This window comes from Cyprinodon variegatus, unplaced genomic scaffold (assembly GCF_000732505.1).
Source record: "Cyprinodon variegatus isolate N-32 unplaced genomic scaffold, C_variegatus-1.0 Scaffold144, whole genome shotgun sequence".
Lineage (NCBI taxonomy): Eukaryota > Metazoa > Chordata > Actinopteri > Cyprinodontiformes > Cyprinodontidae > Cyprinodon > Cyprinodon variegatus.
In genome coordinates, this window is record NW_015150597.1 from 712566 (window position 1) to 739386 (window position 26821).

At 35.7% G+C, this 26821-nt stretch overlaps 2 protein-coding genes across 2 annotated transcripts; one reads left to right on the forward strand and one right to left on the reverse strand.

The window, feature by feature from the left end:
- Window positions 1-1012: 1012 nt before the first annotated feature.
- Window positions 1013-6730, reverse strand: exosc7 (exosome component 7). Its single transcript, XM_015376952.1, has 8 exons — window positions 6636-6730; window positions 6421-6522; window positions 5804-5898; window positions 2638-2803; window positions 2255-2325; window positions 2037-2160; window positions 1797-1952; window positions 1013-1166 (listed from the first exon to the last, which is right to left on the reverse strand). Exons 1-8 carry the CDS (start codon window positions 6690-6692, stop codon window positions 1062-1064), a joined length of 876 nt encoding a protein of 291 aa, XP_015232438.1. The 5' UTR covers window positions 6693-6730; the 3' UTR covers window positions 1013-1061.
- A 3858-nt stretch (window positions 6731-10588) lies between these two features.
- Window positions 10589-22416, forward strand: zdhhc3 (zinc finger, DHHC-type containing 3). Its single transcript, XM_015376974.1, has 7 exons — window positions 10589-11064; window positions 14402-14733; window positions 16458-16582; window positions 17170-17266; window positions 17357-17438; window positions 18475-18605; window positions 22103-22416. Exons 2-7 carry the CDS (start codon window positions 14431-14433, stop codon window positions 22259-22261), a joined length of 897 nt encoding a protein of 298 aa, XP_015232460.1. The 5' UTR covers window positions 10589-11064; window positions 14402-14430; the 3' UTR covers window positions 22262-22416.
- Window positions 22417-26821: the final 4405 nt, after the last annotated feature.

The following is a 26821-nucleotide window of genomic DNA, read 5'->3' on the forward strand; positions in this document are numbered from 1 at the left end:
TATATATATATATATATATATATATATATATATATATATATAACCTAAACTGTGCTGCAATAATACTTTGGATCTTTTGTGGACTTTAACATAAACAGGATGAGAGCTGAACATGAAACTCATGAGTTATTCAAGTTTTGAAATTTGAAGTGTCTGTCCTTGTGGGCTGGGAGGTTCCCCTCTTATATGATTACCAACTGTTAATGTTTTCAATTTTTATATATATCATTGTGCCAACTGAACAACAGCCAGCAGTATTTCCTTAATTGTGCAGTTACAACTTGGCTTTGACAACCCAAGAAACTTCAATAAGTGAAAAGAAAGTCTGGTTGCTTAAAACTGTTTGCCTTTGATTTTGGTTTCAAACTCCTGCTAAATATACACCTGGTTTTCCCCTTCCTCTCTCAAACTGACTGTTAACAAAAATGAAACTAAACCAAGTTACACGGATCTCTTCATGTGTAAGTTAATTGTGATCAACATTCTCTGCAGGAGTTTTGTTCCAGCTTTTTTCCTCTATGCTCGGGGCAACAGCTTTATTCATGTTTATCTTCTTTGATCACACAACTTTGACTATCTTCGTAAATAGACTCCTAATTGTAGAGAATAAGGTCATCTCTTGATAAGAAAACAGTAAATGGCATTGATCATTTTATGAATAAAGCACTTGGTTAATGTGTTCAGCTCAGTTTCTATTCCGTTTTTACAGATAATTTATAAGTGTTTTAGTTTAGCAAAAAAAAAAAAAAAAACTAATGTTCATAATCAACAAAAAAACAACAACGCTAGTGAAGGGTAATGGTTGTACACGTGTTGCCTTCTTATGAACATTCTATCCAGACGGTACCTCACCTCCACTGTACAATGATCCTCCACCCCTAATATACAAAAGTAAAATTAGACAATAGATGCTTGATAACTGTAAATTCAGTAGTTAATAACTTTGGCTTCTCCAAATATCACTGAAATAACTTAGCAAAGAAAATGCAACTTGACCAGAAAAGTGTACAAAGATGCTTTTATTAGAAAATTACATATACAACCAATACAAACAAGTGATTTTAACCAAGAAAGCCGACTTTCTGCCTTTTCTTGCCCAGACTCTCCTCCTGCTGCAGAAGCTTCATGAGAGGAGAGTGGAGAGCTTTCCCAACTCGTTTTCCTGCCTGAAGAGAAATGAAACATTCCAGGGTTTATCCGCTGCAACTCAATTCAAAAATACTTTGATACCAAAAAGAAATTAAATTTAAATAAGGATCATTTTTCTATTAATAGCTGAATATATATTTCAGTTAGAACAATGGCTTCTATTGCTTATTTCTACTTGGGTTGCTTATTGTGTTCTTGTCATGTTATGAGTTAAAATCTTTACTTTGTCAAACTGTTTAACAGAAACACTAAGAAAGGTCAGTTACTGTAAACATTTAAGTAAGGATATGTGATTAAACCCAGATATTTTTTTGTTTCACTTTCTTTTTTAAAGGTTAGAGCTATTATAGTTTAGGGGAGTTTTTGCATAGTGGTTAGAGCAGTGCGCTTTTGCTCTGAGAAGGTTGCAAGTTCCCGGCCCGATACCCACAGCCTGCACTCTGAGTCCCTGAGCAAAACCCTTAACCCCAAACTGCTCTCCGAGCGCCACACAGTGGCAGCCCCATGCTCCCCAAGGGGATGTGTTAAATGCAGAGGTGAATTTCTCCAGTGTGAGATCAATAAAGTGAAGTTTTTAAACTTTTTATTATTATTAGTTTGTGTATTAAATAGAATCATAATAAGGACCAAGAAGTCAGGGTTGTCACCTCTGTCATCTCACAGATGCTCTCTGGATCCAGACTGCCTCTCCCCACCTTCCTTGTGCAGGTGATGACACCTTTGTGTGTGACGGAAATTACGAGGCTTGCCACAGAGCAGGCCTTCTCCTGCAGAGTGACATCCACCACATGCCTGTGGCCAATCTGCACAAAAAACAACTTGGCATTAATCGTCTCTGAAAAAAGAAAAGAAAGTTTTTTATCTGGATGCATCAGCGACGGCCCTACCTTGCACAAAGTCACCATACAGGGAACGTTTTCTACGTCGAGTCTCATGCAATCGTAAGGGTCGTCTGAGAGCTCGATCTCTTTCCCTCCTTCATCGTCTGATGATATGTGGACTTTAGGAATCCTGTCAGTGAGGTGACCAGAACATAGCTCATCTGACCCTTGGTGTTCAGCAGGTAAATTAAATCTAACATGTAATAAGAACTGAATAAACTTACTTTGTGTTAAAGAGAGCAGCCTTTATAGCTACTGAGATAGCGTCGTACAAATTTCCGTCACACTGAAGAAGCTGAGGAAGAAACAAGATGTTAGTGCAATGATACTCATCACCATAGGTGTCTGATCAATGGAGCATGTGGATCAGCTGTTCCCAATTTTTTTTTCCTTTCCCATTTTTTGATTTGTAGAAATCCAATCACACTGCAGTTAAGGATAATTACAGTCTGAATGCACTTATTCAGCTAAGCTTTAATCATCTCTAATACATTCTTTTCTATAGAAAAAGATAAAAACCTAGCTGGTGTGATTAAGTGGCAAATGAGTTAGGTTGTTTCCTCATAGGTAAAATACATGAAAGGTGACGCAGGAGGCTTTAACTCACCAATACGTCCACATAAAGCACCCAGCAGTGCTCTCCAGGACTGATACAGAGGCTCCTCAGATCCAAGCTATGCTGGTTGTTGAAGACTTTATAGAGGGTGTTGCTCAGCTCCGTCCCCAGTTCTTCTCCTCCTCTGCCTTCAAACTCTGGGGTTGCATTAGCTGAGCTGAAGACCAGAAGAGAGCAAAAAGGTGGGGTTGATTTTAATGGTCCCTGGTGGTCATGCAACGTTGCAAGGTGTTCATGAATATATTTTATTTCTTAGGTTGTTTTGTGAGGACCCAACTAAAACATGAAAAAGTTTTTTTCCAACCAAAAGGTACGATTTTCTTTGAGTTCACCCTCAGCCTTGACACACATCCAAACCAAGCAGAGGAGCAGACTGGATGTAGAGAACAGCCTGGTATTAGCTGTGTTTCACACTGAGCTATCGGAGCTCCTAAAAGCAGCCAAGGTGTCAAGAATGTTGAAATCAAAGTAAAAAAATAATACATGGATATCAGTCAGACTATAATTTTTGTTTAGCATTTAGTTCCAAATTCAGCAAGTTTATATGTGATTACAGGGGAGTGACTCATAAGAGCTCCAGTTTATAAAGGCATATACCGGTAGTATGATTTTATTTTGACTCCTTACTAGCTTCTGGGGGAAATGTTTATGTTGTTTTTTTATTTTAGATGGAAAGAATAAAAATGCTTAAGAATTAAATGCTAATTTTATAATTAGTTACTGTACATTACACTTTTGGGTAATCATCAATACTTTTGACTGAGAGAGGAACTCATGGTAGGAAAAAAGGGTTAGACAAGTCAAAAAAGGTTTGGAAACACTGCTCTGTGTCTGGGCTTTGAAAAGCCCTGGGGGCTTTTATGTAACTGATCGAAAAAAAAAGTAGTTTGAGATTGGGAACTTCCAAAACGGGACATTTGTGATGTCAGTAAGCTGATTGTAACTCATGCCTTTGTTGTGTGAGTCTACGTGCTCAGTGCGTGCAAACTGCACACTAACTGCCAGATCTCAGCAGCTCACTCTATTGAACTCTAAACGTGACTCTGCATCACACTTGAAACATTATTTAGCACTACCAACCTGCTACACTTTAATAATCCTTTTAAATAGGACACAACTCAAATGTTCTACTGTATTTTCCACCATATTTATTTTGCACTGCACTGAACCTTTCCATATCAATGCCTTTTGCATAATTATTTTTAAACTAGTTTCTTTCCTCCTACACTGTTTATATTCTGATCACTTCTGCACTTCATAAATGGTAATGGTCATTTCACTGCTTCACTGTTGTAAGCTGTATGCAACGCAAATTCTTTTTGCATACACTGTGTATACAAAACGACAATAGTGTTTGTTTAAGTCTAAGTCATTTCCTACTAACTGTTATCCGTTTGTTGTGGCTGAATTTGAGCTGTAAATCACTGAATGCCTAATGTAACTGCACGTACATTGTTGCTTTTTTTTTTTTTTTTTACCTATTTAGAGTGAATGTGTTCGGGAAAATTAACTGTGAACTCTTTTTATCTAATATTTTTTATAGTTTTATGCAGAAAGCTCAGCAGTAGATGAAAATAGTTCCAGGTCGGGATTAACTTTAAAACTCCCAATGATCTTCTCCAATATAAAGCAATACATCAGCCTGCCCCTATTTTTGGTCAATATTAGCATCAATTGTTTTCCTCGTGTCGATATCTGTGAATACATTGACGCCTTTGGCGATGCATTAAAGCACGCAGCAGCCCTGTCTTGGGATCAGGTGAAGAGAATTGCTTCTCCTTTTGTGTGCTCTTATTTTAAGACTGAAAAACTAATTTCATTGGAAAATCATTCTATTTACCCGTTTATATTTAATACACCTATTTTAATGACTTTTAACCTATTTTGTGATCATTTTCCCTAGTGAAAGCAATATATTGCTAAAGAATTTTTTACAAACACGTTTACAAAACATTTAGTCTCCATTTGGGCTGTAAGTAACTAAATGTAGTCTACCTTATGAGAATAAAAGACAAATAAGTCAGTGTTTAGCAGTAAATTAATCGTGAGATTTTAAAGCAACAACTCTGGCCAATTGCAGGTTGATTAAAAAAATAAAAAGGGAACCAAATGCTAAATATTTCCTTTGCTTTCTAAGTCTAGAAGAGAAGATTTTGATATAGTTTGAAAAAGAACGGTTTGTTTAGACTTTCCTTATACCGCCACCTGCTTGACTAAAGTTGTGGTGCAGATATTTTCGCAAGTTCCCTGTATGCAGATTTACATAGATGTTTCGTGGTCTTTCAGAGCAACAGAAACAGGAAACACACAAATCTTCATTTATTCCTTCCCTTGGTTAAAGAATTCCTGGGACTTTTAATTCAGGCCCACTTTATTGGCAAGGGCCCCTGAATTTAAAATCTTGGGACTTTAAATCATGGGGCCCTAACTGGAAAAAGGGTTGACAACTTTATCTCACATCAGTTCTGGATATTTATTTAGAAATTTGTTTCTTTTCGACATCTAGAAGCCTACTTCCTGTTGATCAATAGGTTCTATGCAGACTGGAAAGTTTCTTTTAATTGAGTTTCTGATTCTAGAGCTTAGGCTTACATCTTGTAATACTGATCTCAGCTTTCAGAAATGTTCATTAAACAGGTATTTCATGGTTTAATCAAGTGAGAAATGACTTTTTCCACATGGGGTCAGAATGGATTGTTTTTAACCCATGTAAATTGAATCCACATTTGTATACTGCCTTACACATTTATATTAGGTTAAATTTATCTGATGCTGAATGTTGTTTGATTATCTGAAAGATTTAAATGTGACAAAAAAAAAATGAAAGGCTGGAAGGAGGAAATATACTTGCTCATAGCCCTGTATTTGTTTGTTTGTTCTACTACTAGCCATCCTTTCCATTGAAATAACAAGGGTTACACTAATTTAAGGATGTATGGAGGCAACTTTTTAAGACTGGGTTATGCAATTTGGTGTGGAAATCCAACTACTTCCCTATATCTATTCAGAATGTAAAATGAACACAATGGAATTGAATACTTTTACAAACTGTGCAGGAACTCTACAGACAATTTCTTCATGTAAACAAATTAATTGATAATATATAATTAATAATAAGTAATTCTGACTCCATATATGCAAAGAAACACAAACCCACCAATCCACAAAGAACTCTAGGTATCCCTCATCTGGAATCATAGGTCTTGGTTTTCCAATCTCAGCCTTGACACCAACAAGAACAGCAGTGTGGCCCTGAAAGGAAGAACGAGACGATCTGAGACCCACGGTAAACATTTACAAACACATATTATGTACTTTAACACAATTAGGATTGAAATTGATGTTTTTTAACTGAAAATGACCAGACTGGGATTAATTGCACTTGATCTGCTAAATATTTGGCTGATTAGGATTCTATATAATTGCATAATTAATGGGCAATATCTCCCTATATAGTGTGTTAGAATGACGTGGTGGAATTTCCTGTAAAATAGTTAAATCTTTTAGTCTTCATGAGCTCAAATGTGTTTTTTTTTCTGTTCAAGTTGTTTAGATAAAACATAAGGCATCATGGAACTGAAACTTATCATTTATCAGGGAGTTTCTCCTCTCCAGGTATACTTGGTGTGAGGGATTGCTGCAAAGTCAACTACACTGTGCAACAAGCAAGGTCTCCCTGCATAAGCTGAATGAACTGACTCACTAAGGTGTCTTTAGATGACGTGTGATGAATTGGCGCCATATGACTGAACCCAACAGAATTTATGAATTTACCAGGGTGACTTTAGCAGATCCGTCAGTGTTGGAAACAACATCTGTTTCCACTTCCATGTGTCTGTAGTCCTCGCAGCCTCTTCCATCCACCCGTAAATCATCCTAAACAGAACCAGAGAAAACTAATAAATACGGGCGGCTCGGTGGCGAAAAGACCCTTTAAATTCTACCACACACGTTCAGCTTCACGGTCCCAACAAGAGCCAATGCCTTACCCTTATTCCATGAAGGATGTACACTTTCTCAGCCTCGCTAACTTGTGCTGTTGCCATGTTTTATTTTTCCACTCTTCTTCCGGGCTCTTCTTCTTCTTCTTCTTCAATGTTGAATGGCGGATTGCAAACAGTTTATAGGTGCATACCGCCACCTACTGTACATGAGTGTGTAGTTCTATAGTTCCACCTACTATATTCTATTTTTAAATTTTTGTGTTATGTAAAAATAAAAACAATGCTTTATTAATAACCAAATTTTCTTCACTATCTCCATATAATCCAATCTCCCCCTTTTTTCCATAATTACTTTCCTCATCCTCTCTCTCTTTCAGGTGCATATTTAATGCAATCCATCAAAACATGATCAACCTTTTCTTTTCTTTCACAACCCTCACATAAATCATTATTTCTCTTCCGTAGTACAAACAAAAACTCATTCAAGTAGGTATGACCAGTTCTTAATCTAGTATAAATTATCTCTTCCCTTCTATTTCTTTCTCCATCATTTTTAACAATTACAGATTTTGAACACTATCCAATCTTCTCCCTTCATCCCATATTTTTTGCCATAATTCTGTTTCTTTCTTTTTAATGATTGATTTACCTTTCCCTTCCCAAACAGGATCTGATCTATATTCTGCTTTCCTAAAGCTTTTTTATCTATCTTGTCTGCTATTTAATTTCCTCTCACCCCTTTGTGTCCTGGAACCCAACAGAACTGAACAACTATTCCATACCTAAATAACCTAAACAAACTCTGATGAATTTCTAGTGCAAGGTCTTTCCTATTATTTCCTCCTGAATGAAAGGCTTTCTATTGCAGCTTTAGAGTCTGTGCAAATCCCCACCCTGTCCGGTCTGACCTCCTCCACCCACTGTAAACTAATAATTGCTACCATTTCTGCTGAGTATATAGATAAAGGGTCTGTTAATCATTTACTAATACATATATTAAACTCTGGAATAAATATCCCTATTCCCACATTTCCCTTTGTATTTTCGGAACCCTCTGTGTACATTTTTAAATAACTATAATACAATTGTCTAATACATATGCTAGTTTTAACCCCAACTTTATTATGTTTCCATTCTTTTTCATTTCATGTATTTTCAATTCAACTTTTGTTTCTGGAAACAACCATGGTGGTACAGCACTGATTGGGTTATTTTTAGAGAATATCTTATCATCCAACTCATATATTTTCTGCCCATCTATACACAGTCCAGCCAAAGCCCTTTCTTGTAAATTTGGTATATTCCCAACAGTTCTTGATTATGCTTGCTGCTTGGTTTTCTTCACTACTGCTTTTAATACTGATCCAATATGAAAGTGATATTTTGACCCGTCTCATTTCTAAAGGAGTTTCTCCAGCCTCTATTAGAAGAGCATTAATTGGGGTAGTTTTAGTTGCTCCAGTAGCCATACAAAAACTATAAATAAACCAGATAACTCTATAAGGGAAGTACCACATACATAAATCTAAATTTAGTCACAGAACTTCCTTTTTTTCTGGCTTTTAAAATAAAATCTGAACTGTAGGCCTTCATTGTAAACATATCTGGCTCTAATAACAGTAAACTATCAAAACACTTCATTTTCGTTTTATCTTAATGGACCCATCTGGCTTTGTTTTATTTTTTTAAATGCATATTGACTACTTTTTTTTTATTTGGAAAAAACTTAAGACTGCTCATCTGTTCCTGTTAGATCCACCATATACATTGTCATTCATTCTGACTTCTTTAGGTGTCTGTATCAGCCCTGTAAATACAGGTTTAGTTTAGAAAATCAGAAATTCTCTGCAATAGGCAATTTTCTTTGCTTTGATGAACAGAGTATTGCTTTATTAGTATGGTCAGGAATAGTTTCGAAACTTCTTCTCATGTCTTTTGAGAATTTAAATGTTTTTGTACCTAGTGTCTTTTCATTTATTACTCATAACCAAAGTTCTATTAACTTTCATACCATTTTTTTTTTCTGCTGGTATCACTATTGATCATTATCCATCTATCAAAAATCACTTTGCAGTAATTTCATGCAAACATTCCCCAGATATTTAACAATCCTTCACATTTAAAATCCCCGAAACACTGAAGTAATGTTCAGTAAGGAGTAGACATTTTTTTACTAACTGTTTATGTTTGGAACCACTTTCTTTATCTGTGCAGAAACTCTTGAGTTACTATACAGTAATGAACTGTTCAAAATATTCAACTACCAACCCTTCAATTATTGTTGAAAAAATGTGGTGCAATCAGCAACTAGGTTGCAGGGAAAACCTTTTTATTAATTTATTTAGGGCCAGGTTAAGTACTTAAAGCTTCTAAATTTTACATATGTTCACAAAGGGCAACTTGCATAGGCAATACAAAGGCAAATACATCTTCACGGAACTACAATTACATTAAATCATACAATAAGTAAATATTGTGCATATTCTGTAAAAAAAAAACTGCATATAGAATTTAACAATTTACTCTGAAATTGGTTGAGAAAATTAATAAGGAAGGCGTATCTATTTTTCAATATCCATAAAACATAAATATCTTTAACACATAAAGTCCTCAGGCTGGAACTGACCCTATGATCTAGATATTGTAGGACAGCAGCATTACAACCTGCAGCTCTATCCAGGCTGCTTTCCTGACTTATCAACAGTTAGTTTAACCCAACGGGGCTGCACAGGTAGGGTGAATCGAGACTGCAGACTTTTCCAAACATAAGAAAACATATTTATGATGGTTAAAGGAACTAATTTTGAACATCACACTGTTTTCTTGTTGCAAGAGTTTCTCTTGTTTTGAGAGATTCAGCCAAGCAGTTACTCCCTGGGACGTGTGTGCATTCTGATAGCCAAAATCCTTAGGTACATTTAAAAAAATATATTTCTATGTTGCATTCACCACTTTAAAAAAAAAAAAAAAAAATAGAATTTACCCTTTATAATCTAGTTCATTGATTATTGATTGTTTTTTTTTTTTTTTTTTTTTTTTTATCCCCACGAGCTTCCAAGGCAATGGTTGCAAGTTTCCCTGATGTCAATGACATCAAAATACAATTTAGGGTACATGTGATTAAAACAGAATACATATCTCATTAGTTTTAAACTTTTTAAAAGCCACAAAACACCCACCACAAAATACACAGAACATATACTGCATATAATGCTGTGTGGATTATTTGATCTGAGCACAATGATACATTGTCTAATTCAATGCCCAGTATTAAGTAGCGTAAATCTACTGTAAAAAGTGAAACATTAAATTTTAGAATTGTTTAATACAGTTTATTATTATTCACCCAGTCAACAACTGTATTTAAGTGGACTGTTTCCTTGGAAAGACTGCATGATGTTATACTGTTAAAAAACTGCCATTGATACAGACCTTCTGTGTCCTATTAAAGATATAACACTGCATCCAGACCAATGCAGCTGTGAAACCTGGATGTTTTCATTTCTGCCATAATAAGGCCTCCAAAATAAAAAATCCTACTAGTTTCCTTTCATCCAAACATAGTAACCATTGCTAGTTCTAGTGCAGTATTATTTGAGAAGCCCTGTCTGTATGCATGTTGGAACAGCGTTAGCAATCCATTTTTATAAAAATAACCCATTATTTGATTAAAAATTGTCTTCTGCTATATATTTGATTATGTTTTTATTTAGAATTATATTTGATTGGTCTGTTGTTTGATCCATTAAAACCTATTTTTGTGTCTTTAAGTAGAAGTATAGTTATTATTATTTTTTGTTTTTGTTTCCAGAGTTCAGGAAAAGTGGCATTTAAAATGGGCTCTTAAAATATTACAGCTTTGAGAGATTAACAGCAGCTAATTGAAGTATTTTCCTATACCTGGAGATATAGCTTCAGGAAGACATTAAAGTATGTTTTCAACAGCATCCTACTTTTACTGTTTTATAGACGAATCAGCAGTCATTTACCAAACATTATATAATAAACTGGGTCAGTTAGTAGTTATCATTTTCTAGCGTATGTTTGTTAATTCAGCAGCATGTTGGTATTTTGATGGCAGGTTTTGGGAAAAATAAACAACCTGACAGACTGCACTCAGGGCACAACGCCCTTCTCCTGGCATTGACTTCCTGGTTGGATGGATCCGATTTGTTGTCTTCCTCTTCCCGCAGAGCTTGGTGGATGTAACCGAGCAGAGCAGCTGCGGAGCGGCAGCAGGTTTTCAGTCGCGTTTTTCTTCATTGACATAACAGTTTTATGTAGAAGCAGGAGAGTCTGAACCAGAGGCAGCGGAGCGGCTAGCAGAGCCGTTAGCAGCAGCTGAGAGGTTAGCTTGGACTGAGCTAGCAAACGAGCGCGTTGCTGACCCTGGTTGGACTCTTTTCTGTCTCCGAGAGCTAAAAACAAACCAAGAACTACAAGAAGACATCATAGTAATCCCATAAACCAAGAGGTGAGTTGTGTAGCTTTCAAATATAACCAGAACATCCAAACTAAGCTTGTTCCCAACTATAATGATGGGAAACATTCCCTGCTCCTTTCTAGCTGCCAGAGTTAACTTCCTGGTTGGAGTTCCATCTATTAGATGCGATCATTAATCAGCAGAATAAAAAGCTTCTTTAAAAAAAATAAATAAATCTAATACTGACTACACAGGTGATGCCTTCTTGTCTTATTCTAAAGATTGCTGGGATATTTTCGTTGTTTAGTACCATCAGTTCTACAGTATTTCTTTAGACAAACACCCTGATATATTTCAATACACTGGAGTGTGTCTAACTTTAACCTTTTATTTCATTTTCTGAATGTTATCCATCCTGGCTCAATGGCTGGGGACCATAGGTGATCTCAACATTTTGTTTCCATGGTTACCCCATGTCTAGAAAAGTATGGAGAGCTTTTTCCTCATGTTTGATCAATCCATTCTAACATCAGTGATCCATTCAAACCAAACAACCATCTAGCTTTTTATTATATCCTTTTATTCAACCACATAAATTACATCATTAAAATTTAAACCCATTTCCCAGACTGACCTGGCCAAGATGGCAGCTTAAACACATGGTTACAGAAGAGTTGTTTCCCATCTGATTGCCCATCCAAAGTATCCTTCTGTTCACTCTACCCTGATGCAAAAGTTCGTAGAAAAATATTCTTAAGTAAGAATAGACATATATTTCTATTTCTGTAATCATTTATTATCCATCATCCACTCACACACACAAGCATGTTCTCTGCATAACCATAAGGTCAGATAACCTGCAGCTTTTGTTCCAGGACTTCCCTCTGGGCAGAGAAAACTGGGCTTTCTCTGATTTTTGCTCCTAAAATCGTGGAACCATCTTTCACTTATCGTAAAGGGGGCCCTCACTGTAAATTATTTAGATTCTCTTTTAAATATTCATCTTTTTAAATCCACTTGAGCAGAAGCATCAGGCCGTTTTACCTAATTTGTTTTATTTTCTACATTTTTATTTATTTTGGTCACTGTGGTGTGTAAAACTCTTCATGATGCCCTGATGCAGCGATTCATCCAAAATTTGCCCCGGTCAAGCATTTCTTTGCATTAACTGTACAACACATGCACATACTTTTTCAGTAGGCACATATTTTATGTTTAGAAATCCTTTTCTGTTTGTCATATATGATACTTTGTTTTGGGGGGTTTTAATTTGCTGTAATTAACATTTTAGGAAATAAAGGTATATTATTGTATATAACAACATTTCCTTCATTTGACATAAATCTGTCTCATTAGGGGAATCTTTGTCCCAGCTGTCGATATTTTTTTCCCAATTTGCCTTTTTTATTGTTCTGATAGGTTCTGTAGATCTGATCGTCTAGTGACCATAATTTCGAGTCCACTACTTTTTAATCCACTAGACATTTTAGAAACTCATTAAAAATGTCGTAACCACTACATAGTGCCCTATACAGTGATTAAGGCGAACGTTTGGACACAGCCATAGACTTAATTTATATTTACAGGGAAAAAGAAAAAAGTAACTTTAACTTGCTGACTGTTTTGGAATACCTTGACTAGCAGGTTAAATGCACAAAGCATTATTTTCAGTATCTGATGAAACCACATGAGGGCATTAATGAACTGGTTGTCCCCGTGGGGATGAGCTCTGTCTGTGTCTAATACTGCCTCTCTCTTTTAGATGCCATCATCCCACTGCTCTGTCACTATATGTGTTCTGGCAACAGGCTGTCATACACGCCAATAAATTATTGATGAGTATCTGAATGTGCTTCAAGCGGTTTTGGTAACCCTAGTTCCTCAGTATGAATCTAAAATCCTCACAGGCTAAACAGGAAACTCCTCTGTCCCCTGGGATCAACAGGCGGGATGAGTTTCAGTTTCAGTGAAGGTTCCTCCTTATCTCTTTGACTGAGAGAACTTAGACTCTTACTAGTTTCACAAGATACCAATAACTTCAGTGACAGTTGTGAATGCTTCCTGGTTGAGCAATCGCTTCCAGTGCCGTCACTGCAAAAATGATCTAAAAGCAATGTATTTAACCTTACTTTGAGTTGGTAAATAAGATAATCTATCCATTGAATTAATGTTTTTACCCTTAAAAAAAGATAATTAGATATAATCCACTTGGAATAAGACACTGCAGCTGTTTTTTTTCTTATTTATAAATGTAAATTGTCTTTTTCCATTTGCAAAGTGTCTCACTTACTGTACCTGCTCAATAGAAAAAACAGCTTATTTGAAGAAAAATTGACTTACTTAGATTTCAATATTTGCATTGTTTCGTTATTGTTTTTTTGATCCCTCACTCTTAATTTGTAGGTTAAAAAAAGCATCAATATAGTAAATTCTAGGTAAATAATTTATATCCTCCCTCTGGGAGCCGTTTTAATAACATCATGTATAGCTAACAGCTGAAAGGCTTTTCTCACAATCCTCTAATTATTCTGCAAGTTTCTTCCAAACTATTTAAAAATGGGAAAACAAGATACAGAGCCATTCTTTTGTCAATAATCTTGCCTTTCATTTACATCCAAAAAGTTCTTTTAATGTGTAAAAATACAGATTTGTAAAGAATAAAGGACTAGATTTAGCAGACTGAGTGGGCTTCCTGGAAATCCGCCTGTTCACCAGTCATACTGATATTTCCCATGTGTTGGTATTTTTATCCCTCTTTGCTTTCATTTAGTCTGTGTCTACCTAACCATCGCGGATCAATTTATATCTCTTGGTAGCTAGCTGGGTATTTTAAACTATTTTGGATTTAAATAATAATTATGAGGCAACTTTAGTCTGACCCTTTGAGGAATTAATTTCTGCTAAATTAATACCAGCCTTTAGGCTCGATTCTCATTCAGACGACTTAAAGGCAATCATAGCTGAATCTTTGACCTGTCATGGTGGCCACTCAGTTGCACAATTGTAATGTAGAAGAAATATAGACTAAAAAGTTAATCAAGAATCTTCCTGTGGCAAAAAGCATTTATGAAAAATTTCATGCAAGCCTCTCTCCTCTCTGTCATATATCTGTCTCATTTTTTTTATGCTGGTTCTAGATCAAAATGAGACTACTCTAGAGATACCTGGTATTTTCAGTCTGTGATTGAATTTTGTATCCATTAAAAATTACACAGAACTCTGGAAATTTGGTTCTAGAAACTTTGTTGTGGAAAAAAAGTATGCTTAATATGATAGTTGATAGTTAACGTGTATGTATGCTTGTATCAAAGTTCCTTAGATTTCTTCTAATTGTTCCCTTTTTCTTCTGTGTTCTGCTGTTCCTCCTGCTTTTCCTTTCTCCCTGCAGTATGAGATTGGAGCCACGGGGGCTGTAGCATGAAGAGCCCGGCGCACCGCACCAGAGACATCGAGCGGCAAGCCGGCTACCTGAAGCCCGAGCACTGCGCCCCTCCTCCTCCCCGCAGCAGCTCAGGCACCATGTGGTTTATCCGTGACGGCTGCGGCATTGCGTGTGGCATCATCACCTGGTTCCTGGTCTTCTACGCAGAGTTTGTGGTGGTGTTCGTCCTGCTCCTGCCAGCCAAAAACATTGCCTATAGTCTCTTTAACGGGGTGATCTTTAATGGCCTCGCCTTCCTCGCCCTCGCCTCTCACGCCAGAGCCATGTGCACAGACCCGGTCAGTTGGAATTCACTTTTAACCCATAAAACACTCACCCCCACAACAGTTATATGCTGGAACTATTTATTAGAGTTATATTTAGCTCCTTAGAAGAGCATTTATTTAGAAACAACATATTTGTGTATATTTTAAATAAGGAATACATTCTCAGTTCAATGAAGTGTGCAGTCCTTACTATTCTGTACTATAATTAGTGGTGAATGTAATTGAGTCCTAAATAAACCAAAAATTTAACAAACGCCAAATGCAGGTTGTTATCCTTCATATTTTTGCAATATACAAAAAAAAATATGTTTGCTATAAGGCGTGAACCCCAGTGTAGAGCTGTTGAACACCAGGTAGCGCTTTCTTATAACTAAATGTGTCAGACTTTTCCAAATTGATTCTGATGTCTAGTTTCCTTCTACCTTTTACCTGCTGATTCCACAACGCTTTTTATTTTTTGACGAGCTATAAAAAAATTAAAGAAAAGTTGCATAATTTTTATGGGAATATTAGTAATAAACATCAGGAGAAAAAGGAAAACTTCACCCTTTAATCTTCTTCAACTTTACCTGATTTTTATCCAAATAAAAAAAGTTTTCAGTGTTATCATCTATATTAGATTTATATGTTTTATTATTCTTAATTATTAACTTCGTTGAATTTATTTAGTGTCTGGAGTTTCATGGTAGTGCATTTAATGGTGCATATCAATAGTGATGAGCCTTTGCATGTAGTAAGCAAATGTATGATATTGAAAGTCTTCCAAAAGTATAAGCTGCTTTATAAAACTTGCACACTTGCTATTAATGACTATTTAGCTTATCACTTACCACTTTAGTTTTATCACTGCACTTTTATTGGTTACTACTTGGAACCTCAAACTACTTAATGCATATTTAAAACTGGCAGATCAGTCCTATTCATCCTGTGTGTCATCATGAGACCTTTTTGAATTAGCTTGGTGTTTAGAGATTAAGATATCTGCTTTATCTAGTCATATTGAGCAAACTTAACCAACCCAAACCTGATGGGTTCATGCTTTTCTGAATGATAGTAGTGATTATCTGTTACTGTTTTCCACTTCTGACTGCAGATATCATGAGTTAAACTTGTACCATGATGTTTTAGTATATTTAGTATGGTGATTTTACACCAGATTTTCTTTTTTCCTGAAGTCTATAGTCAGTCTATAGTTCGAATATTACTAGAGTATGTACTACTGGCAAGGAGTTAAAACATTTCCCAAATTCGGCAATTTGTCACAAGACTGGTTAAACATGGCTGCAGAGCAGATAATTTTACAGTTTAATTTCAGTTTGATATTATTTAATATAGTTTGCATTACTTTACTAAAACTCTACTATATTAATTTCAATTCTGCCTTTGTTTTTCTTTCAACCAATCTCACAATTTTAGTGTATAAATGGAAAAAATGCATAAAATGATAGAAGAAATTAAATGTAGTTAAAAATTGCTAATATTATAAAAAAAACATATGTTTTTTTAGTATCATATTAATATTATTCTTTAATTCCCTTTTCAGACCTTTCTGTTCTATAATGTCAAAGCTGACTTACATTTTATCCCCCCATCAACCTTGTATATATTATTGTATATTGTCTGTTAAAAACTCCTTAGAAACAAAATCTATGAGGTTGTAAATTAGGTTTTTATTAAAATATTTCTATTTTCAGTTCAACGGTTATTTATTTTTTCTTCGCTCCCCTGTTTTGCAGGGAGCTGTGCCCAAAGGGAACGCAACCAAAGAATTCATTGAAAGTCTGCAGCTCAAACCAGGACAGGTGGTTTACAAATGTCCAAAGTGCTGCAGCATCAAACCCGACCGGGCACACCACTGCAGGTAACGCTGCACACCGCAAAGTCTTTCAGTCTGCTTTAATTTGATGCTATTGGCCCAGTGGGATCTGGCTCCTCCTGTGTGTTTTTTTTTTTTTTTTTCGCTCCACAACTACTTCTGCATCCCTCATGTGTGCTTTATTTACCTTTTTTCACACTGCTTGAGCAACATTTCCCTGCAGAATGGGATTTCCCTCTTTAGCGGCTCTAGTTTCTATGGGATACCCAGGCAGGAAAAATGCAAAGACACGGGAGAGTAATTGAAATTTTAGGGAGTTGATGTGTTTCAGAGCCAAAAGTCAGAGTAGATTGAAATATTGTTTTTCTCTAATGATTTTACCCTCTGAGGTGGAGCTTTGTTGAAAGGACAGTTGGTACAGCTCATATATCTGCAATGGGACAGATCCTACCCTCCCATAAAACAACTCCACAGCTGCTAACAATGGTCCACTCCTGTTAGTTGGGGGATGCATACAACTTCTAAGTTTATATAGATAATTTGTGCTTGTATGTGCTGTATATATGCTCTATATTCACAGCCCCCTCACTGCTTTCCTGTATGTATTTATTTATCTAACCATGTGCCTGCAGTGTGTGTAAACGCTGCATCAAAAAGATGGACCACCACTGTCCCTGGGTGAACAACTGTGTTGGAGAGAACAACCAGAAATACTTTGTTCTTTTTACTGTGAGTCTTTTAGTGAAAAAAAATAACAATAAAAATAAAAATTTGATGATCTCTTTTAAGCCATTTACATTCAGTCTGTTTGTCTTTCAGATGTACATTGCACTAATATCCTTCCATGCATTAGTTATGGCAGCCTTCCACTTTGTGTTCTGCTTTGAAGAAGACTGGACAAGTAAGTATCTGATTGTATGAGTGAGAAAATAACCCCCTGTCCTCTTTGATTTATTGCCTCTTTTGACATTTTTCGGATTAGATTATTGTTTTATTTGATAGTTTCAAGATGTTTCCTGATGAGTAGGAAGCTCATTTTGTTTAACTATGATCCAATTATATTTGCTTATGTTTTAGAATGATGCTAACCTCCATTAGTTGTGCACATGTTCTGTTTACAACTCTGAGACTCCAGAAACATGTTTCTATATAGTTCAAAATAAAAATAATAAAATATATATATATATATACACACACACACATTTTACTGTAATAAAACTGATTTTAAATTGTTTCTTTTTAAGTATCTGTATGTTGGGAACCAAAAAGAAAATGTTTTTGTTTTTTTTTGAAAGACAGTTAAAATTCTTTTCATATCGACTTTTGTATATTTTACCCCCGATGTTTGATCAACACAAACACATTTTCAAACCCTTTAAAAATGGCCCTTTACAGTCACAGAAGATCTAAATTCCACTTCAGGTTTGGTTTTAAATCTGCTTTTCTCTTGTTGATGATAATTCACTAGTTCCTTCAAATGACCTTTCTTATCTTAAAGTTGGTTTGTACTTTGGTGCCGATGACCTTTTGCTCCAGACCACAGAAAACCTTTGACATTGAAAAAGAAGGCTTATTTTTTATATCAGGGTGATCTGTGTGCTGCTTTTTCACATTTCCTCCTAAAAGATGAAAAAAAACAAATTTTTGGAACCTTGATATTTAGAGAAACAATTTCTATTCACCAATTAGGACACTAGAAGTGATTTGCTAAGAAATAAGGCTGTAACCCTTAAACAACAATACGTTATTCTTTCTAATTATTTGGAAATTAGTATTTAAAGATGACATTTTTAACCTTTCTTGCCTATAGACTTGAATGCATCATTTTTGGCTTTCCAGGTCAAAGAAAAAGAGAAAGCATAAAGCTAACCATTATAAAGTTTTAAAGAGGTGTGTCTCTGGTTTTAAGGTAACAGAAACTCATTTTTTTCTTTCAGAGTGCAGCAACTTTTCTCCACCAGCAACAGTCATCCTCCTTATCCTCCTGTGCTTTGAGGGTCTGCTCTTCCTGATCTTCACTGCTGTCATGTTTGGGACTCAGGTCCACTCTATCTGTACTGATGAAACGGTGAGTGACCTCATCCCTTCCACTCTTAATAACTTGGGGATTAAAATGCTGAGGTGCAGCAGGGTTTGCATTTTAAACACCAAGTCCTATTTTTTCATGTCAAGAGGATAAACTGTCAGGTCTTCAAACCTCTATTTGCTAACAATGTTCTCTATTTGATTCAGTTTTCCTTTAAAGCTTTTTTTTTTTTTTTAAACAAGTGTTTTCTTAAAGGTATAGAGGACAATCTATTATTTCCGGCTGGATCATCTAAATAAGTGGTTCTCCTAATTGTCTATTGATCTGGTGATATGTTTACTTAAGGTTGTCCTACGTGCTCAACCTGTTAGCTATCTTTTTCTGCGCATGCACACTTTCAGGCGTATATGTATGGTGAGCTACCGTGTCAGACAGTCACCTGTCTCACCGCAGTTCTTTAGAAATGGCTGAGGGTCGTAAGACAAAAAGTTTCTAGGAAGTGTATGAGAAGAAAAGAAAGGCCTGAGAAGAGGCAGATGCATCCCTAAATGCTTTGCGTGGAAGCTCTCCTCGCAAAGCACTATGGGATTTGCTGTTAAAGCTGCCCGCTATCGCCATAGCCTGTCGCTACCCGACAGCTGCAACTAAAAACAAAGATGGTGCAGGTGGAAGAGGAGTTAGGTGTCCAATGCAGCAAAAAGCAGTGATCATCTGACCGAACGGTCAGTTAACTGAGTTTGCTATAAAGTCCACTATAAAAGTCCCGCTGAATGTGGACACATTCACAACGTGTGCATGCTATTGCACACGCATTTTTTTTTTTCAAACGGAGAGCGCAGGTCTTTTAGAAATCCTCCACAATACCTTTAAGGTATTGAAATAAAGTTAGGAGAAGGTTACAGAAATGTTTGGTGTTATTGGTTTTGTAATTTCTTAATTTTGAGGTGCCGAATTCCTGCATATAACACAGAAAGGTGAGCTGTAGCAGTAAATGTGTTTTATCTCACTCACTGAATCATAGCCTTATTTAAAGCTAAACATAAAGTGACTTATGAAGAGATTGCAAAGTATTTTAGATTTTAAATAAGGGGTGCCAAATTGCATGTACATAAAAAAAATAAAAATAAAAAAATAAAGTTTTTAGCTTACTTTAATAAGTGGGCGTATTGAAGGTGATCTACAAAGATTGCTGCACAAGGGTTAAGATGTGCAAACCATTTTTTTGGTTCCCCCTTTACAATGAGCAGATTTGATAATGGCCGTAAATGTCTCTAAGCCATTTAATCAGAAGTAATAATGATAATACTAAATATTTACAGTGCAAAATAAATGCTTGTTCCACAGTTATGTTTTATTAAATCAATGAAGAAAGAAGTTTGCATTAGGTCCTTCTGCATTGACCTGTGCCAGCCTTTGTAAATTTATTTTTCTGTTAATATTTTTATTTTCAATGGGCCCAAATATGTTGGTCTGGCATTGTACCAGCGCCATTTTTTGGGGCCACAATAACTGTTGATATTTTTGGTTGTAAGTTTACACCTGCCTTTCAGAAGTACTAAAAAAGACACAAAAACTGCTGCAGCAGTTGAGTTTCACATTCACCTATGCATTTGTACTTTTTGGTCATTAGAATAGGATCTACATATTGATGAAGGCACAGGCACAAAAATGTTTGTAAAAGCACATTCGCCCCTGAAGATCAGCCACTTAGTGTCATGTTAAGGAGTGATAAGAGGTGGAAATGAAAATGACAGATCGTCTCTTTATCTGCTGCCGCTCTGCTCTCATGTTTAAAAAAAAAAAAGGTGCTTTGCATAGAGGCAAAGTTGGTCTAAGTTTCTTTATTATGTGTTCATGAGATATAGAAAAATAGAGATCAATTCAATTCAGTTTATTTACATGGCACCAATACACGCGTCATCTCAAGGCACTTTGCAGAGACAGTACTGTCAGATTGGTTTGGAAAACCAGTTCTTTGCATCCAGTCATTGACTTGCAAGACATTCGCTTCGCTTGCATTTTGTCATCATCTCTTCAGCAATCCCTCACACCTAGCATGCATTGAGAGATATTGGAGAGGGAAACTCAATTTTAATAGGAAGAAACCTGCAGTAGATCCAGGCTCAGTGTGACTGACCATCTGCCAGGCTGACTGGGGTTCAATGAGATAGAAGCAGAGATACAAAAGGTAACTGTTAGCTAGCTCTACAGGTGGCCCCTTCCAGGAAAAACACAGCCAGATTATTCTAGTCACAGTAAAAGAAACAGGACTACACTGGAAACAGGTCAAGCTCCAATATCTATAAACAGAGATGATAATGGCAGCTGCAAAGCTGATATTCCAATCCAGGATGGAGTCACAACCGAATAGGGACAGAGCAGAGGAGAGAACTGCCGAAATGGAGAATTGAAGCAGAAAGATTAAAAGTTTTCCCTATGTGATCCAGCAGCTAAAACATATAGCAGCACAAATACAGAAAATAGCTCAAGATAACTGCCTATTTTTGATGAGATGTGAGAAAGGTAGAGCCAAGAAGAAACATCTGTCCGGACTGAAATTCACCCCCGCCGGTCCAGACACCAGATGATTCTGGATTGTTGTAGCTCAAATTAGTGAAAGCCTGATTTGAAGAGAAGATTCACCATATTGAGTAGAATTAACCATAACGCGATTAATCAATCTTCTTTGTCTTGGTGGACCCATAGTTGTGTTTTCTTGGAGAGACTCGGTTTATAATGCAAATATATTCAACACAGAAAAATATAATAACACTTTCGAGCAGATTGAACATCCCTAAAAGTCTTTAGGAAGTCCTTTAGAAGTAAAAACAATCAAAAAAAAATGTTACAGCTTGTTAGGCTGGATGGATGATTAATGGTGTTGGAGTGATGGATTCATTGGTAGATGTGTGGAGGATTAACTGTGTTATTTTAAGTAGTTGTAAATGACACAACTGTATTTGTACTCCTGTTTGTAAGGGAAATGAATCAAAGTAACATATAAATTGTTGATTCTAAATCTATACGCATTTTGTAAAACAACTCTGTGTTTGGTAAGGAAGTGAAATCAGGCCTTCATATTGCCATCACAATGGTTAGCTCCTTATATTGTTTATCTTCTCATTTGTTCCTTCATTTTCTATGTAGAGCTGATGATTATCCTGAGCGGCTCACAGAGTTACAAGGGTCTGCCGTTTGGCCCCTTCAGCTTATATTTAGCTTTTATAATTTCCCTATAGAGAACACAGACTTCAGCTCTATTAAAAAGCAGGTAATTCACTTCCAGCCCTCTGCCATGTTGACTTCAGTACACCCACAAGCATGACTCACGGCGCTATAATACTCACTACAAAGATAATCTGTCTCAGTCAATTTCAAGGCAATGGAGCCTGCAGTTCAGTTTGTTTATGAGGAAAGTGTGTGAGTCACTTAGACTCTGTGGAAGAAAAAAAACAAAAGAATGAAAACATGATTAATTTCCCTCCCCCCTTTATTTTATTCCTACATTGACATTGAAAGTGTTTATTTTACCTCTACAGGGCATCGAACAGCTAAAAAAGGAGGAGAGAAGATGGGCCAAAAGGTCCAAATGGATGAACATGAAGGTCGTGTTCGGCCACCCCTTCTCTATAGCCTGGCTCAGCCCGTTTGCGACGCCGGACCATGGCAAGGCCGACGTATACCAGTACATCGTGTGAAAGCTGGAGACTAAACTGAAAGCACTCATGACCTGGACATGAACTTATTTTAAGCATCTTTTCATTTTCCTGTCTGAATGGTGGATATTTCTTGAAGTCTGTCTATCCTCGGGTTCTGTTTTATGCCTTTAGTTGCTTTCATGGTCTTTTTTTTTTTTTCTGTGTATCTCTTGGTCTTGAATGAGATTATAATTTGTTGGCACAATGAAGCTGCACCGAGAACCACAATCAGCTGAAAGATGGGAGGCAGTTGGTACCAGAAAACTGAGCTCTGTTGGCTGCAGTATGTCAGATCATTTCCTTCCTTCTGAAATTAAATCATGTGAACAGATGACCAGCATGATCCAGGTATTAGATGAACCCCTGGATTTGTCTTCCTGTAAACAATCTCTCCATCTGCTCTCTTAGTTTGCTGTTTTAGGGTCTTTTCGATAATCTTCTCCTGAATGCTGCAGATGATTAGCCTTCAAATGGTTATTTAGCAAGAGGCACATCTGATATAGCTATTTATTGCCTTAATGTTACTCAGCAGGTCGTCACCTGTTTACATCTTGTTTTTTTCTAAGGGATGTAGCCCTCTGCATTCAGGGTTGTTGTTCAGGAATGTGTTTTAGGATTGTTTCATGCATATTTTCCCCTCCGTTAGGATCCCACAAAAGCAGAGGAATCATGTTTGAGGAGATTTAGATCATTTTATGTGTAACGGGTGCAACAACTATCTGAAAAAGAAAAGCAATAAGCACACAGATGTCTGTTTAAGTTATTACTTTCATATTACAGCACGGTTTGACTCTGTGGTACATTAAACATCTCATCATGAACTCCTTTCTCATAAGCAGCGTCCTCCAGATTTATTGGCCCACCCAGTAAACTTGCATTTGTGAAATAAATTCATCTTTCTCCTTTAGCTTTTAGTTTCTAATATCAGTTTGAGATTTTTTTAGACCTCTTTAAGTTTTTCTAAATTTTCTAATTATTGCTTTATTTCTAGATTTAGCTATGTTTAGACAGAGAGGACGGACGGGACCGTTAACATGTCTGCTTTATATTGAAACTGCATATTTTCTTCTCTTTCTGATTTTTAATAGAAGCAGAAAGCAGAGAATAATACTTGACTTATTTAAAATAATAATAATAAAATATATATATATATATATATATATAATTAAACTTCTGTTTGTTTTTAAAAATAATTTTTATTTTTCACTGCAACAAATAAATAGATTCTAGGTCATTACTAACCAATACAGGGGCAGCCAACAAATGTGGAGGATGCTAAAGCTCTGGAAAAACAGCAAAGTTCTGTGATTTTAGTAAATGTGGGTATGTGTTTGAGTAAAAATGAGCAATTTTGCATGTTATTTCTGGGGTATATATATATTTTTTTGCCCTGTAGAGTACTAATGTGCTCCATCATGTATTTTTAAGCTTTCTGATGAACTTTAGATGCATTTAGACTGAAGAAGCATCTTTAAGGGGCTAAAAAGATACCGAGTTAAAAATCCTGATGAAATAATAGAATAAAAGCTGTTTGTAATTCTGATAGGTTTAGAGTGAAAGAAAAATGAAATGGGTAAAAAAAAAAAGTCAAAATGATCGATTCGTCCTGCTTCACTGTCAGATCTCTCTGCTTCTTTTAATCTTTATGCTATTGCATGTCTTAACACAATGATTTGCTGCTTGATTTTTAATAGGAAGGTGCTTTTTGTTTTTGTTTTTTTTTTAACCTAAACCTTTTAGAAAGTTTGATGTTAGTGTCACTGATCCGGTATGACATATCCTGATATCAACACAATGAAATAATCATGACTTATAGAAAGAATAGTTACAATTGTTTTTTTGTTTTTTTCCAAAATAAGATGTTTCACTAAGCTGAAACATTTAGGATTAAATCATAAAAATAAGATAAGCAATATTGGAGTTTGTCCATAGCACCTGTCAATGTTTCAAAATTCAGTTTATTGTAGATTTAACAGTCTTTAGTCTCATCTTGACTTTAGGTTTTCAGATGGAAGATAAACCAGCATCCTTTTCTTATCTGATAATTGTCTATGTTTAAACCCCTCACCAGCTGCTATGGAGAATGCATTAAGCATTCAGAGCTGTTTTAAGACCAGTTAGGACCCAAAATAGGGTAAAGACTTGCTTCAACTCTGAGGGTAGAGATGATAATGTACAAAGGAAAACAACCACTTGAGAGCATTTAACACTAAAAATGCCTTTGCTTGTGTATTTCAAAGCCTTACTGTATTTAAAGACATCTAATTGCAGATTAAAGCAAATCTTTGAGTTTCTTTGTTGCCAAATGGAGTCTTTAATGAAGGGAGACTCTTATTTAAAGCATGGTTGTGTTTGTCATAAAAAAGGTGATTAAACTGTTTTATTTTTATAACTGTCTCTGTTATAACAAGTTGATGAAACACTGCAACAATTTTAACTCATTTCTCTATATTTTACTCTGTCATCAGATTTGAATTTGACTTTTTTGTTGTTTTCTTGTTAACTGTGATGTTTAAAGGGGAAATTCAATAAAAAAAAAACTTTGAGTTCTATAAGATTCACTGCTGGGATGGACAAAGTATTGAAAATGTTTTTATTTTGGTTTGATCATGAAAAACGTTAAGTTGCAGTATTGCTGATGGTTATTAAAGATTTTACCCCTTACTGGCTGTATTTGATTTGTCTGTAAACATAATTGCTTTGCTAAACACCTTGAATCATAATAGAGAACATGTTTTTCTCTAGCATAGCCTGGTAAAGTTAGAGTTTAGGACATGTTTTACAAGAGGAATGTATTGTGGAAGACTATTAAGAAAAGCTGTTAAAAGCTAATATGCTTCTCACTCAGCCTTGACTGCATAAAAGGTTTTCCATACTCTATTTGGGTGGAAAACTAGCGTAATGAAAAATGTGTGAGACATTGCAAACAAGAACACTTAAATGATGCAGAGCATAACTTCATTAGGTGAGGATTTGATTGATAAAAAGTGTTTCTTCACTCAGGTTAAATGAGCAATTTACACATTACAATTAGCACTGAATTTGCACTAAGACAAATGCCAGGTACGCCTAAGCTGAAAGACATTTATTAGATCTTGCTTGAAAATCTCACAATCAGAACCTTTAGGGAAAAAAAAAATAATTCTTTTCAGGTTAGAAATATAATCCATCCGATATTCAACAAACTAATACGTCATCAGGTTTGATAACATGGGATCTTCTCAATATTTAATCCTTAGCCCTAATGGTTTTAATTTGAGTGGCAATGCATTAAAAATTATTTTTCATATTAAGATCAAAGTACAGTGGGTGGTTGAATTTTCTTTAATAATTTCAAGGTTGATTTGGTTTTTACCACCCTTAACATGTTACATGGTTCACCTACGACACATATGCAATTAACTGGAGACAAGCCAGGCATAAAGTTGCAGGAGGATTTATTCCAACCAGTCGGATGGATTTTTAAGGCATCTTTATGTTGGTTTATACTCTTGGTGTGGAGCAACCTTGGTAGAAAATGTACTTTAGTCTCTTTATTTGCCTGGGATGTAGAACGGATCTTTGTTATCGTTTAAGTTAATGAGACAAATAAAGACGCCATAATCATTTTCACTGAAATCCCGTCTTAGACTCTTGGGGCCTAATTTTGAACTTTACCAAGATATCTTCAACATTTGCAGATTCCTTGATGTATTTAGTTGCTCCAATGTGATTGGCTGGCTTGTAATTTCTGTTGACACGGAACTGAGCTTCATAAAGTTGCCCGAGAATTTATTTCTTAATCATCTGTATGTGTTTTTTGTATTCTCAAGTTCCTTCACCAGCTTTTACCTATAGGTCTGAATGTTTAGGGAATTGGTGAAAAAATTAGGTCAAGGTGGATTTGTCTATCTTCATGGCCTTTTATACTGTAGGTTAAATGTAAAAAAAAAAAAAATGAAATAAAAAAATTACCGTAAGAAACTGGCTAAATTGCCTGTTTTATGGAAGCCAATTTCTGCTACATTAAAATAAAATAATCTCAAATAATTAAGTCATAATTATGAAATTTGTAGTCATAATTTCGACTTTCAAAGTCATAATTACAAGATACAAAGTTTGAAAGTTGAATGTCTCATAATTATGACTTTCTATTTGGCATGTTTTTATTTTCATGTCACAGAAACGGGCTTCCATACCTAACAGATGAAAGAGAAGTTGTTGTAACATATTTTTAAAGCCCAAACTCATTTCGCTGTCTCTAGTTGTAATTGGTTGATCCAAAGTCAGTCACATATTGGAACTCTGAGTCCTTCTTAATTATTTTTTTTTTTTGTCAAACGTAAATACATCAGGAGAACAACTTTCAATATCAAAGATAACCAAAATAAACACAAAAAAAGCTTTTTCCAAAATGACTTTATTTATTATTATTCAACCTTTCGAAAAGTGATGAATGAACTTCAACCATTGTTGTAACAAGAAATCCTTTGTCAACATTAGTCTCATATTTCCTTCAGTTTCACCAGAATCAAGAAATCACTTAAGCAGAATTTGCTCTGCAACATAAAGTGGTTTCAA

What these genes read in the sequence shown, in the direction of transcription:
- exosc7 (XM_015376952.1), bottom strand. Translation starts at nt 6,692, where the DNA reads ATGGCAACAGCACAAGTTAGCGAGGCTGAGAAAGTGTACATCCTTCAT. An exon ending in CTAGAGTTCTTTGTGGATTG is followed by an intron (nt 2,804 to 5,803) that starts GTGGGTTTGTGT and finishes TCTGGTCTTCAG; the next exon opens with CTCAGCTAATGCAACCCCAG. An exon ending in GTATGGTGACTTTGTGCAAG is followed by an intron (nt 1,953 to 2,036) that starts GTAGGGCCGTCG and finishes TTTTTTGTGCAG; the next exon opens with ATTGGCCACAGGCATGTGGT.
- zdhhc3 (XM_015376974.1), top strand. Translation starts at nt 14,431, where the DNA reads ATGAAGAGCCCGGCGCACCGCACCAGAGACATCGAGCGGCAAGCCGGC. An exon ending in GAGCCATGTGCACAGACCCG is followed by an intron (nt 14,734 to 16,457) that starts GTCAGTTGGAAT and finishes CCTGTTTTGCAG; the next exon opens with GGAGCTGTGCCCAAAGGGAA. An exon ending in CTTTGAAGAAGACTGGACAA is followed by an intron (nt 17,439 to 18,474) that starts GTAAGTATCTGA and finishes TTTTTCTTTCAG; the next exon opens with AGTGCAGCAACTTTTCTCCA.